The sequence below is a fragment of the Haliotis cracherodii genome, unplaced genomic scaffold (assembly GCF_022045235.1).
Source record: "Haliotis cracherodii isolate W230 unplaced genomic scaffold, xgHalCrac1.p SCAF_7, whole genome shotgun sequence".
Lineage (NCBI taxonomy): Eukaryota > Metazoa > Mollusca > Gastropoda > Lepetellida > Haliotidae > Haliotis > Haliotis cracherodii.
In genome coordinates this window covers 54282899-54296773 of record NW_027266330.1, presented here as the reverse complement: position 1 = coordinate 54296773, position 13875 = coordinate 54282899, and the positions used below count along the sequence as shown (strand labels likewise).

General features: G+C 41.8%; 1 protein-coding gene across 1 annotated transcript; it reads right to left on the bottom strand.

Moving 5' to 3' along the window:
• Nucleotides 1–4879: 4879 nt before the first annotated feature.
• LOC139448495 (uncharacterized) lies at nt 4880–6840 on the bottom strand. The gene is made up of 2 exons (XM_071230042.1): nt 6712–6840; nt 4880–5175 (listed from the first exon to the last, which is right to left on the bottom strand). The coding sequence occupies exons 1-2, from the start codon at nt 6838–6840 to the stop codon at nt 4882–4884; spliced, it is 423 nt and encodes a 140-aa protein (XP_071086143.1). The 3' UTR covers nt 4880–4881.
• Between the last annotated feature and the right edge of the window lie 7035 nt (nt 6841–13875).

The following is a 13875-nucleotide window of genomic DNA, read 5'->3' as shown; positions in this document are numbered from 1 at the left end:
ACCTCGTTTGTCCAGATCCCATATATGCAGCATCACCTCGTTTGTCCAGATCCCATATATGCAGCATCACCTCGTTTGTCCAGATCCCATATATACATCATCATCTCGTTTGTCCAGATCCCATATATACAGCATCACCTCGTTTGTCCAGATCCCATATATACATCATCACCTCGTTTGTCCAGATCCCATATATACAGCATCACCTCGTTTGTCCAGATCCCTTATATACAGCATCACCTCGTTTGTCCAGATCCCTTATATACAGCATCACCTCGTTTGTCCAGATCCCATATATACAGCATCACCTCGTTTTTCCGAATCCGTTATATACAGTGCCACCTAGTTGGTCCGGACCCATATACAGTGTCATCTTTTTAGTCTGGATCAGTTATATATAGTGCAGTCTAGCTCGTCTAGATCGCTTGCATAAAACACGTTTTTATCCGTTGGCTTTATCCTGCCGAGAAACCGACCCATATATTGTTAAACATGAATACCAAACAAAGATACATAGTGGAGAAGTTAAGGCTGGATTTTGTCAAAATTTAGCATTTTGGGTAAAAAGCAACAAACTTGGCACACTTATACATTGAACCTTGCTGGATATGGATCAACCTCAGCTTTGCCACCTGGTGGTTTTGGTTTGGTTTGTTGTTTTACGCCGCACTCAGCAATACTCCAGCTGTATGACGGCGGTCAGAAATAATCGAGTCTGGACCAGACAATCCAGTGATTTACATTATGGACATCGATCCACGCAATAGGGATCGATGACATGCATCCACCAAGTCAGCGTGCCTGACCACCCGATCCCGTCAGTCGCCTTTTACGACAAGCATAGTCCCCTTTTACGGCAAGCATGGGTTGCTAAAAACCTTTTCTACCCCGGCATCTTCACGGGTCACCACCTGGCGGTAGAAAATCCAAAATGGCCACCAAACCAGTTAAAATCTCTTATGATGTCAATTTATGTTCAATATATCATTATTATTTTGTCAATTTTAGTAATTTATGCAAACTTAATTGCAACAATGTTGTACATAATTCAAATCTAATATGCAGCGCCCACTGGTGGCGAGGAAAATCCAAGATGGCTGCCCAAATGACTTAATCTCAAAGAAATGTCAGATATTTGTCCACACTATCAGTATCATTTGTTTATTTCAATTATTTTATGGTCAAATTGCAAACGCAAATAATTGCGAAATGTTAATCGCCTAAAAACAAGTTTACACTAGAAATTCGCCTCTACTCCAATTTACTCACCGACTCTGATTGGGAGGCGCAACTAAACTTATCATTGAGACATCAGATCATCTGAGTATCAGTAAAATAAAGCGTTCCGCCCAAATTGCCTTACCATAATATAGACTAGTCACTTTTCACATTTGAAAATAAGAACAACATGAATTTCGTGATATAATATACAAACATATTTTTGAAATGGTTGATAATATATACTTTAAGGTTCAGTTTATCAGAAGTGATATGTCGCTTTTCTCGTCAGCTTAAGGCACGTCTGTCATATTTTTCAATCCATCTATAACAAGTTTCACACAACCATGAGATATTTGGGACATGAGAAAAAGTCAATCTATTCTGTTGAACCGAAATATATCCGAAAGATGACCCCCGCCTCGTCAAATGATTGAAAACAACAGACAAAGATAATGGATTTGACTAACTCGAATCAAATGCTAGGACTGAGGATTTCACGCAATGACAAACACGTCAGAGTAAGATAATGGTTACATTTTACTTCTGGTAGTAAGGATTGATTTGCTTTTCTCGTGTTAATATTCTCATATTGTCAACATTTATTATCATCATCAGCACATTTTGTCAAGATGAGAAAAATACTGTAACGGACTCGTACTAAGGTACGAACGGCTATCACGAACACGGATGTCACATACTAACGATTATCACGAACACGGGCGTCACATACTAACAATTGTCATGAACACGGGTATCAGATATTTCGGTTATTACGAACACGGACATCTCGTACTAACGATTAGAACGAACACGGGTAACACGTACTAAAAGTTACATCGAACACAGATGTCACATACTAACGATTATCACGAACACGGGCGTCTCGTATTAACGGTTATATAGAACATGGATGTCACGTATTAACGGTTATAACGAACACGGATTTCATGCATTTACGTTTATAACGAACACGGATGTCATGCATTAATGTTTATAACGAAGACGGGCATCACGTACTAACCGTTATAACGAACATGGGTGCTATGGAAGCTATGGTAGCGAATAGACTTAGGGTACTTTAAATCGTAGATGACTGCTCTATACACACACTCCGTCCAAAACAAACTGCGACACTATTCACTATTCGTTTGCTTTTAACGCCGCACTCAGCAATATTCCAGCTATATGACGGCGGTCTGTAAAAAAAATCAAGTCTGGATCAGACAATCCAGTGATTGAGATCATGAACAGCGATCTAGGCATTTGAGATATGATGACATGCATCAGCCCAGTCAGCGCGCCTGACCATCCGATCCCGTTTGTCGCTTCCTACGGCAAGCATTGTCGCCTTTTACGGCAGTCATGGGTTGCTGAAGACCTATTCCACCCATCTAACTGCGGCACCGTTCACAACCTGCACCCTACAATACCATATCGAGAGTGCAATCTCCCATCACGTGATATCAGGGTTGTCAGCGAGTAATTAGACCGGGGATCTACATTCATACAACGTGTAAAGTCTGATATCTGTTACCTCTCGATCCAACCGACACCTAACACATTCGGACATAAGTACAATGTGTGATGATCGCCTTCATGGTCGAAGGGGTGCGATTCTTGACCACGTCCTGTCAAAATACGTTAAAATATGGTATTTGTTGTTATCCTGGCTGGCGTTCGGGAATAAAGTAGTACAACAAGGGCTGGTCGGCTCGGAGTCAGTATACTGTGTCTGAGTTGGCTAGTCAGTTGAACTCCGGCATAGTATCTCAGTCAGCTAGCACAAGTCCGGATTAGTACACGCACTAGCTTAAAGGCAAGTACTCGCAAACGCACACGCACACGCACATACACATGTGCGTGCACGTCGCTAATGGCCCTGTCACACTACAACGTTTAAGAGTAACTTGCACCTAGCGTGTAAAAGACAGTTTGTACGCTGTCATACTTCGAGCTTTCATCGAAAACCCATGATTTTGGCGTATCCATTGGTTGGTTGGTTTGTTGTTTAACGCCACATTCAGCAATAGTCCAGCTATGTGACGGCGGTCTGTAAATAATCGAGTCTGGACCAGACAACCCAGTGATTGATATCATGAGCATCAATCCAAGCAATTGGGATCGATGACATGCTTCAACCAAGTCAGCGAGTCTGACCATACGATCCCGTTAGTCGCCTTTTACGACAAGCATAGTCATGGATTTTCACCCACCATGTTCTATCATCGAATTCTGTGAAGGGCGTGTCAGTTGTGTGTATCCACGTTAGCCTCCGAGTGTTAAAGTCATTACATCCATTGTTTAAAACTTCATTGTGGTCTCCACGTCCGGCTTCAGTGATGAGTTTGGAGGACAAGGTGTCAATGTTTTTTTAAAAAATTATACGACTGTTCCGTACGCACTAAAACTGGGATCGGTTTAGTAATATAACGCTCTAATCACTATGCTTATATTTGTTTAGTTCGTTTGTTCGTGTGGCATATTCTATTAGTAGACAACCCGACCGTAAACGAGTGACGTTCTTAACATCACCACATATACCTTTAACTGCTTTTGAAACAACAAAAGGTTTTATCTTGTGTGGCAGGCGATTAACACCTTCTACAACCAGAAATCGAGGCCATGAATCAACATTTGCAGAAGAAGTTTCATCATCAGAAGATGAAACTAAATCAACATGTCTTCTCTTAATTTTCGAACGCGAACCAGTGATTTGTGGGGAATCCATGATGTAAGAAAACTAATTCAACACCCCCGCTCCCCATCCACCATCGAGTGACAACAAGGGCAGTGTCGCAGTGGAAACCGACGACAAACACTAGGGTTACAGGGGTGCTATACTCAAGCAATACCAACACAGGTAACTAAGAAAGCCAAACAGAACAAAAGTCAGGTTGGTTCTGCCCTTTACATTTATCTGAAGGCTATAAGAAGCTGGAGGTCAATAAAGCCAGATTGGCCCATGAGCCACCGACTTCTGGCATAGGACTCAAGGCAAAGTTGTAATACATTTAGAATGTAATGTTCCGTACAGTGTGGAATACACTAAACTATTCAAATTGAGGGCGACCATGTACAGGGCATGGCGTGACCAGCCGATTGATAAAACCGGGCCCATTCTACCACCTGTCTAGGTGAAGTTAGGGTCAAAGTGGTGTGTTGGGCAAAGAAACACTGTTCCTGGCTCCAGTGCCCTCAACCACCAGAATCCCATCCTCCATCGACACAGGGGCGCAACCCACGGCAAACAGGTTGCCCAATTTAGTCGCCTCATACGACCAGCAATGGGGTGCTGTGGACATATTCTACCCCGAGTCCACACGGGGGAAGAGCTATTAGCGCTACCCAGCATTCACCACAAGGAGGTTGCTCTTCACGAGTGCCAGACGCAACTCAGAAACTGCCATTGTTGGGAAGCTGCGTTGAAGAGATACTTTTCCATCAAACGACCTACATATGTGACGTATTTCATCAGATGAAATGAGGGCTGTTGAAAAAATATTTAACACTTTATTAAACAACCGCAACAGACTCCCAGAGCATGTTTTTGCACAATGCCAATACATACAAATACCCTCAAATGAAAAACAAAAATCTACAATAGTTTTAACTGAGTTTATTATCGTGTCTTAACAAGGCCAGATACATGATCCGCAGGAGTTATTTTGCTTTACAGATGATGTATTTGTGGTTGTGATCGTAGAAATACGACCACACTCGTCTCAATGTGTTCGCCAGGTAGGGCAGTGCGGAACAACGTTTGGTACCAAGGTTGAACTTCCAGTCCATGTCATTGTAGCCGGGGATGTACCAGCCAGACCAGCTGCCGTTGAACCACTGTATCTTGTAGGCGATAATACGGCCTCCCTCAGCTATCTGGTCAGCAAAGGGGTTGAGTCCAGCCGGCCAAATACAGTTACGGGTAGGACCTCTTGTCACCTCGGAACATTTGGCCTGTTAATCAAAATGTCAAAGACTTAGAGGTATTCAATCATTCTCGTTTGTCACTTTCAATTAAAGGATACACAAAAGTGAGATATTCTTCACAGAAAGTGAAAGGGTTTGATCCTGTTGTCAGCAATATCACGCCCAATGTATCGCTACGGTTGTAGGCAAATTGTAAACGTTAGTGCATTAAGGGTTCACATATTCGTTTTTACTGTCAATAATTAAAAATGAAATTTAGTAAAGAAATGGCGGATGAGTCGAGATACGATGACATCAGACACATTTGAGGAAGATTTGTGTACCATAGTGGTGAGGATATAAAATACATGGATAGAAACACAAACCTAAGAGCGTGTTTGTCGTCGTTTTCGGTAATGGAAGATCTAGTTCATGTGACTGTAGGATTAGGTTTCAGATCAATGGTGCACTCAATATACAAATTGCTGTTTTTGGAGGTCTGCGCTTTTCCCGTTCATTTTCAGCTTGCAAATTGACATACCTTGCTCAGAAATATGTAAACATATGAGGTAACTATTCGTCTTTATCGTCTTCACCATGTTTAACAACTCAAGATATTCCCTCTTAGCAAGATCTACAGATGCCTTGTACTCATGTGATTTCTCTCAAATAACTCAACACAATAAAGTTGTGAAGTTGACGTGTGCAAATATGTTCTTATTCGAAAACATCTGAATTGTTACGTACAGTGGAACACCTTTTAATTATGATTGTTATGTTTCATCAGTTGGGAATTAATATTATTTTATCTGATTTATGGAAAAACCTAATTACAAGATATACTGTACATCTAATCGATATTCGACTTAATGCACGATGTTATGCATTTTCATATGTAATCATAAACTGAGTTTGTTTAATGTAATTGAAAGAACTGGTGTTAAATTTGATTATGTCCATTTATCCATCACTCATTCCTGCAACAGTTTGTGAAAAGAAGTCTGTGCCTGGGTAATTTTGTGTAAGTATCAATTGGTTCAATGAAGACTGGTTAAGAAATATATTTGCAACCACATAGTCCCTACCATGTTTGAAATGTTATAAATTAATACGCAAATTGATTGATTTTCAAAGATAAGATATCCAAGATAGCCATCAACAGTTGTGTATTATGCGAAAGTCTTTTGACAACTTACAAACTTTTTAAATAAAATTCAATTTTAGAAAATATAACTATGTTGAATTTTTCTTTGAGTACTGACCGAGCGCCCGTACAGTTAAGGTTTATAATATAGCTAACTTAAGATATTTTAAATTGAAAATCAAGCCAATTATAAATTCAACTTAGAGGTTTTTTTTGCCTCTCAGTTTATTCAAATTCAAAACATCCTTAAATTATGGAAATCAGGAAAGGTTGTGTTAAGGCTATGCGACGATAGCTCATTATAGCGATGATAGCTAATATTTCACGATGAACTGTTTTTCTTGATATAAAGTGTTACTGTAAATAAATCTGACAGATAATGCACGCCAATTGCTTTCCTTTACATAAACACTAATTACAGACTGTATATCCAAACTCACCTGAGTTTTGATGTTGTACTTCACCCAGTCGTTGCCGACCACAGACGTTACCATCACCGCCAGCAGAACCGACCACAGCATCATGCACGTCATGATGAACATATAACGTGCATCAGTGATGGTCGACATTTATAGGTACAGAATTATTTTGATCAACGTCGATAACCAGCTGACGATCTGATGGGTACACATCGTGTAATGGTTTGGTCGCCACGAATGGCTGCCCGATTGCTGATGCTGTGTCAAGCAATATTTCCACCCACTGTGTTCTATCATCGAATGCTGTGAAGGGCGTGTCAGCATCCACGATAGCATCCGAGTGTTAAAGTCGTTATCACGGTTTACCTCCATTGTTTAAAACTCCATAGTGGTCTCCACATCCGGCTTCAGTGAGGACAAGATGTCAACAGTCATGTTTTTTTAAAATTTATACAACTGTTTCGTACTCACTAAAACTGGGATCGGTTGAATAATATAACGCTCTAATCACTATGCTTATATTTGTTTAGTTTGTTTGTTTAGTTGTTTTTTAACGCCGCGCTCAGCAATATTTCAGCTATATGACCGCGGTCTGTAAATAATCGAGTCTGGACCAGATAATCCAGTGATTTACATAATGATCTTCGATCCTCGCTATTTGGATACGATGACATGCATCAACCAGAGCCTATGTCGTATCATGGTAAGACATATGAAGTGTTTTGTAATTATTTGTTGCAGTTGCTGAGGCTGGCGGACTTGAGCATCTGCTGGAACCCTTACATCCCGGAGCCCCACCCTGTCCTGTCAAAGCCCAGACTCAACACTGATGGATGGCGTGTAGGGACATGTTTTCACGATCCCTTATAATTAGAATTGTCTCTGTGCAATGTTATTTTCGTAATCTTGACGAAATTGTATTCGTTTGTCCGGAATCATTACAAATAGTACAACCTCTTTTGTCCAGGTCCCGTATATTCAGCATCACCTCGTTTGTCCGGATTCGTTATATACAATGTCACCTCGTTTGTCCAGATTCATTATACACAATGTCACCTCGTTTGTCCGGATTCGTTATATACAATGTCACCTCGTTTGTCCGGATTTGTTATATACAGCGCCACCTCGTTTGTCCGGATTCGTTATATACAGCGTCAACTCGTCTCTCCGGATTCCTTACATACAGTGTCACAGCCATTGTCCAGAGCCCTTACAGACAGTATCAATTCTATGTTTTCGGATCCGCTGTGTAAAGTGTTACCTTTTTTGTCCGGATTCGTTATATAGAGTGTAACTTCGTTTATCCGTATCCGTTGTAGACAGTGTCACCTCATTTGTTCGGATCCATTATATATAGTGCAACTTCGTTTTTCCAGATCCCTTAAATACAGTGCCACCTCGTTTGTCCGCATTCGTTATATACAGTGTCACCTTATTTGTCCGGATCTATAATGTATTGTGCAACCTCTTTTTTTTCGGATCCGCTATCTACATTGTCTGGATTTTTTATATCTAGTATTTTATACAGTGTAACCTCATTTCTCAAGATCCCACATGTACAGTGATACCTCGTTTGTCCGGATCCGTTATATACAGTGTCACGTCATGTTTTTCCGATTCGTAATATATAGTACAACCTCGTGTGGCCGGATCCGTTATATACAGTGTCACCTCATTTATCTAGAGTCCTTTATACAGTGTCACCTCGTTTGTCCGGATCCATTATACATACTACAACCTCGTTTGCCCAGATCCGTTATATACAGTGTCACCTCATTTCTCCAGATTCCTTTATACAGTGCCCCTTCGTTTGTCCGGATCCGGTATATACAGACGTGATCCCATTTGTCTAGAACCGTTATATATAGTGTCCTGTCATTTTTCAGGATCGCTTAAATACTTATATATATTGCCCGAATCTATAATATAAAGTGCAGCCTGGTTTGTCCGGATTCGTTATATACAGTGTCACCTTGTTTGTCTGGATACCTTATTTAAAGTGTCACCTCGTTTGTCCAGAAGTAAGTTTGACTGACTACACTCACCTGCGGCTGGAGGGATGGCGTAAATCCAGTTTGGGTAGAGGCAGTAACGTACACAAATGTAGGCCCCATGGTCTCTAGTGTGGTGGCTTAACTTTGGTTGCTGGTCATCCATAGACCGTTTTGCTGTGTGCAATGATGCCTTGTTACTTACTAGTTTTAAGTTCGAATATGTGTAATAAAACTGCAGATGTGCCTTAAAACTATATTTACTCACTCACTCAGTCGTATCCCACATGAAAGATTAGTGAATAAGACGTGGAGCATCCAAAGTAAAACAAAATATACCAACTAAGGGTTCTCACCTATCTACACAAACACGCATATACACACGCGCGCAAACACACATACACACAAACGCACATGCATACGCACATGCATACCCGCTCACACACGATGACTTGGTAAGTCGCCTGCCGACGACCGTGAAGGAAGTTGCTAATAACATCACCCACTTGTTTGTCTGGCCCTGAATTGATAATATACAGGCCGTCGTGATGCTGGAATATTGTGCAGCGTAACACACAATCTATTGTAGTTAAAATCAGAGATCACATTGGGTCTACCGTGGTGTATGTGCTGCTTAATTCATACGTTCAGCCTCTCGCCAACAAAAAACCCCAATTAATCTGTAACACTTATTATATCTGCGACATAACGGACAGCGAATCAACATTTTAGAAGCGCATTTCTGTATCCTCTGAAAAGTGAAGTTATTCTCTGGTTCAAGACAAGACTTGATGTATCTGTAAACATATTTGCTGAGCTGGTTTTTAATTTGCATATACATTTGTGACAAAACATATTACCCTCGTTATCAACACCCGAAGAAATAATCAACCGTATTCTATGATGAATGAAATAACTGAATCTCCGCGAAAGAAAATATTTATTAGACATTTACTAGAGAGGATCTCTTTCTCAAATAATGATACTAACTAATATATGTTGCGATACACTGCGTTCTGTATTGCTAGGAAATCTACAGCCCACCCTTACCAACGACAATCCTGGATCATATACATTAGCCTTAAAAATTCAGACAAGTCTGATGAGATAATCGTTTAATCCATGAATTGACTTATCCTGTGATTTTAATAATTTATTAGCTGTAAAAGTTAGATGACTTGAAAATATGTGTGAAACAACAATCTAAAATTATTCAGCTGATGTATCTATTATGAGGGCCGTAGCCGAGGTCTGTCGTTGCAGGCGCCGTCAGTAAAAATAAAACATCCACATCATCATGAACAAAATCATCTGTAACCCGGTTTTGTTAAAGTCGGCGTCAGCAAAAATAAAACATCCGCATCATCATTATTTACTGAATCAAGCGTGTTATACACATCTGTGGAGCTTTCATTGTGAAACTGGGTCCCAACACCCTTGAATAGAACTTGTGTGAGATCAGTAATTGAATCTATCCATAAAATTATATCTTCTTCACAGCTAAATATATCAGTGTTTCAATCTCAGTCACCTCCAGCCTCCATCCGGATTCTCATAATTTGTTTCATTGTCCAAAATGGAAATCAGCCAGATATGCAAAATAATAATTGCTGTCTGTTACATATACAAGAACCCATATCTGCTTCATGTTTCCTGGTTGTGAAGGGTGCAAGTGTCATGTCTTGGTTGTGTAAGATACACGTGTCATGTCCTGGTTGTGTAGGATATACGTGTCATGTCCTGGTTGTGTAGGATACATGTGTCACGTCCTGGTTGTGTAGGATACACGTGTCACGTCCTGGTTGTGTAGGATACACGTGTGACGTCCTGGTTGTGTAGGGTGCAAGTGTCAAGTCCTGGTTGTGTAGGATACACGTGTCACGTCCTGGTTGTGTAGGATACACTTGTCACGTCCTGGTTGTGTAGGGTGCAAGTGTCATGTCCTGGTTGTGTAGGGTGCGAGTGCCATGTCCTGGTTGTGTAGGATACAAGTGTCACGTCCTGGTTGTGTAGGATACACGTGTCACGTCCTGGTTGTGTAGGATACACGTGTCACGTCCTGGTTGTGTAGGGTACACGTGTCACGTCCTGGTTGTGTAGGGTGCAAGTGTCACGTCCTGGTTGTGTAGGGTACACGTGTCACGTCCTGGTTGAGTAGGATACACGTGTCACGTCCTGGTTGTGTAGGGTGCAAGTGTCATGTCCTGGTTGTGTAGGGTGCGAGTGCCATGTCCTGGTTGTGTAGGGTACACGTGTCACGTCCTGGTTGTGTACGATACACGTGTCACGTCCTGGTTGTGTAGGGTGCGAGTGTCATGTCCTGGTTGTGTAGGATACACGTGTCACGTCCTGGTTGTGTAGGGTGCAAGTGTCATGTCCTGGTTTTGTAGGAGTGAGTGAGTGAGTGAGTTAAGTTTTAAGTCACATCGGCAATATTTCAGCCATATCGTGACTATCAAAGGTTAAATATTAGAAATACTTCGAAAACGTATAAAAACCTGCCAACGATGGGCAGTAAAATAACTAGATTTATCACAGAGAAATATTTAAAACTAGTATGGAATCATAAAATTGATAGTACGATACATAACAATACATTATAAAAACAGGCTATGATCTCCAACAACTGAAGGTAGATCACCATACTGGGGACCATGGGGTTTTGTAGGATACACGTGTCACGTCCTGGTTGTGTAGGGTGCAAGTGTCATGTCCTGGTTGTGTAGGATACACGTGTCACGTCCTGGTTGTGTAGGGTGCAAGTGTCATGTCCTGGTTGTGTAGGATACACGTGTCAAGTTCAGGTTGTGGAGGATACACGTGCCATGTCCTGGTTGTGTAGGATACACGTGTCAAGTTCTGGTTGTGTAGGATACACGTGTCACGTCCTGGTTGTGTAGGGTGCGAGTGCCATGTCCTGGTTGCGTAGGATACGCTTGTCATGTCCTGGTTGTGTAGGGTGCGAGTGTCATGTCCTGGTTGTGTAGGATACACGTGTCACGTCCTGGTTGTGTAGGATACAAGTGTCACGTCCTGGTTGTGTAGGGTGCGAGTGTCATGTCCTGATTGTGTAGGGTACACGTGTCACGTCCTGGTTGTGTAGGATACACGTGCCATGTCCTGGTTGTGTAAGATACACATGTCATGTCCTGATTGTGTAGGATACAAATGTCACGTCCTTGTTGTGTAGGGTGCGAGTGTCATGTCCTGGTTGTGTAGGGTACAGGTGTCACGTCCTGGTTGTGTAGGGTGCGAGTGTCATGTCTTGGTTGTGTAGGATACACGTGTCACGTCCTGGTTGTTTAGGGTGCAAGTGTCATGTCCTGGTTGTGTAGGATACACGTGTCACGTCCTGGTTGTGTAGGGTGCGAGTGTCATGTCCTGGTTGAGTAAGGTGCGAGTGTCATGTCCTGGTTGTGTAGGGTGCAAGTGTCATGTCCTGGTTGTGTAGGGTGCAAGTGTCATGTCCTGGTTGTGTAGGATACATGTGTCACGTCCTGGTTGTGTAGGATACACGTGCCATGTCCTGGTTGTGTAGGATACACGTGTCAAGTTCTGGTTGTGTAGGATACACGTGTCATGTTCTGGTTGTGTAGGATACACCAGGCACGTCCTGGTTGTATAGGATACACGTGCTATGTCTTGGTTGTGTAGGATACACGTGTCAATTCCTGGTTGTGTAGGATATATGTGTTGTGTCCTGGTTGTGTAGGATATACGTGATACACCAAGACTCCAACACTTCAACTCACCAACACACCAACACTCCAACACATCCGTATATCAACACGCACATTGTCCCCAACACTCCAGCACATCATCACACCAACGCTCCAGCACACCAACACACCGACACACAAACACTCCAACACAATCTACACGCCAAAATAAAATAATGTTGAAGATGGCTTTCCTCAAAAATCACGCAGAACAACGAAGGGCACGAATGTTGAACTTCCCGTCAGTGTCGTTGTAGCCGGGAACGTAGCAGCCAGACCAGCGTCCATTGAACCACCAGATCTTGTAGGCGATAATCCGACCTTTCTCAGCTGTCTGGTCAGCAATGGGGTTCAGTCAGGCTGGCCAAATACAGCTACGGGTACGATCTCTTGTCACCTCGGTACATCTGGCCTGTGAATCAAAATGTCAAAGACTTAGAGGTAGTGAATCATTCTGCTGTGTCACTTCATTAAAAGAAACACAAAAGTCAGATATTCTTCACAGAAGGAGAAACAAAGATTAACCCTGTTGTCAGGAATATCTTGCGCAATGTATCGCTGCCGGTGTAGGCAAATTGTAAACGTTAGTGAATTAAGGGTTTACATATTCCTTTTATCTGTCAATAAAAATATTAAATTAAATAAAAAAGTCAGATCAGACAGATCCACGTCCCATGAGGTGTTCCTATTTCCACCAATGCCGTTATTCCTCAACTTTGGATGAGGACATTCGCCTCTTACACTTGATAGAACATGACCCCAATCATATTTGTTTCCTTGTTGTTTTACACCGCAGTCATTAATAATCCAACTATACCACGGCTGCCTGTAAATAATCGAATCTTGACTATGGCAAATGAGTAATGGGTATTATAAACATTTTCCACTGAGCCCACCGATCCATCATGTCACCTCTTGCGACAAGTCACAATTTACAGTATTTCACGTTGTAAACAGTTATTAGAATGAAGAAAATGTTGTTTTAAGCCCAGGCAGTATGCAAGAAACGTCATGGCACCCTGGTTGTTTGTTTGTTGGTTGGTTAGTCGCCTCTTGTGACAACCGTGGGTTTCTGAAGACCAATTCGACCCGGATATTCCCGGGTCCGTCTACGGCACTGTGTAAATTATCACGTCAGGGCCAGGGAAACCAAAGGTTGACAACGATCCACAAAGATCCAAGGCCAAACATTTTCATGCCTTAGTGTAGTCGGGGGTTCACAACAAACATTGGTTACAATTGGTTACCTCTTCTTCCGTGGAGGTTAGTATGTGCCCTACAAGAAATATGGTAATTTTTTGGATAACAGTGACACTTGATCAAATTATTTAAGGATTGTTTGGCGTTAACGTTGGCGTTGGCGTTGGCGTCAAAGTAGTCAATATTCAATTCAAGATAGTTGATGTTGCATTAGAACGTCCTCGCAGGATAGTAATGAAGACAAACCAATGGCATTAAAATGAGACAATGACCAC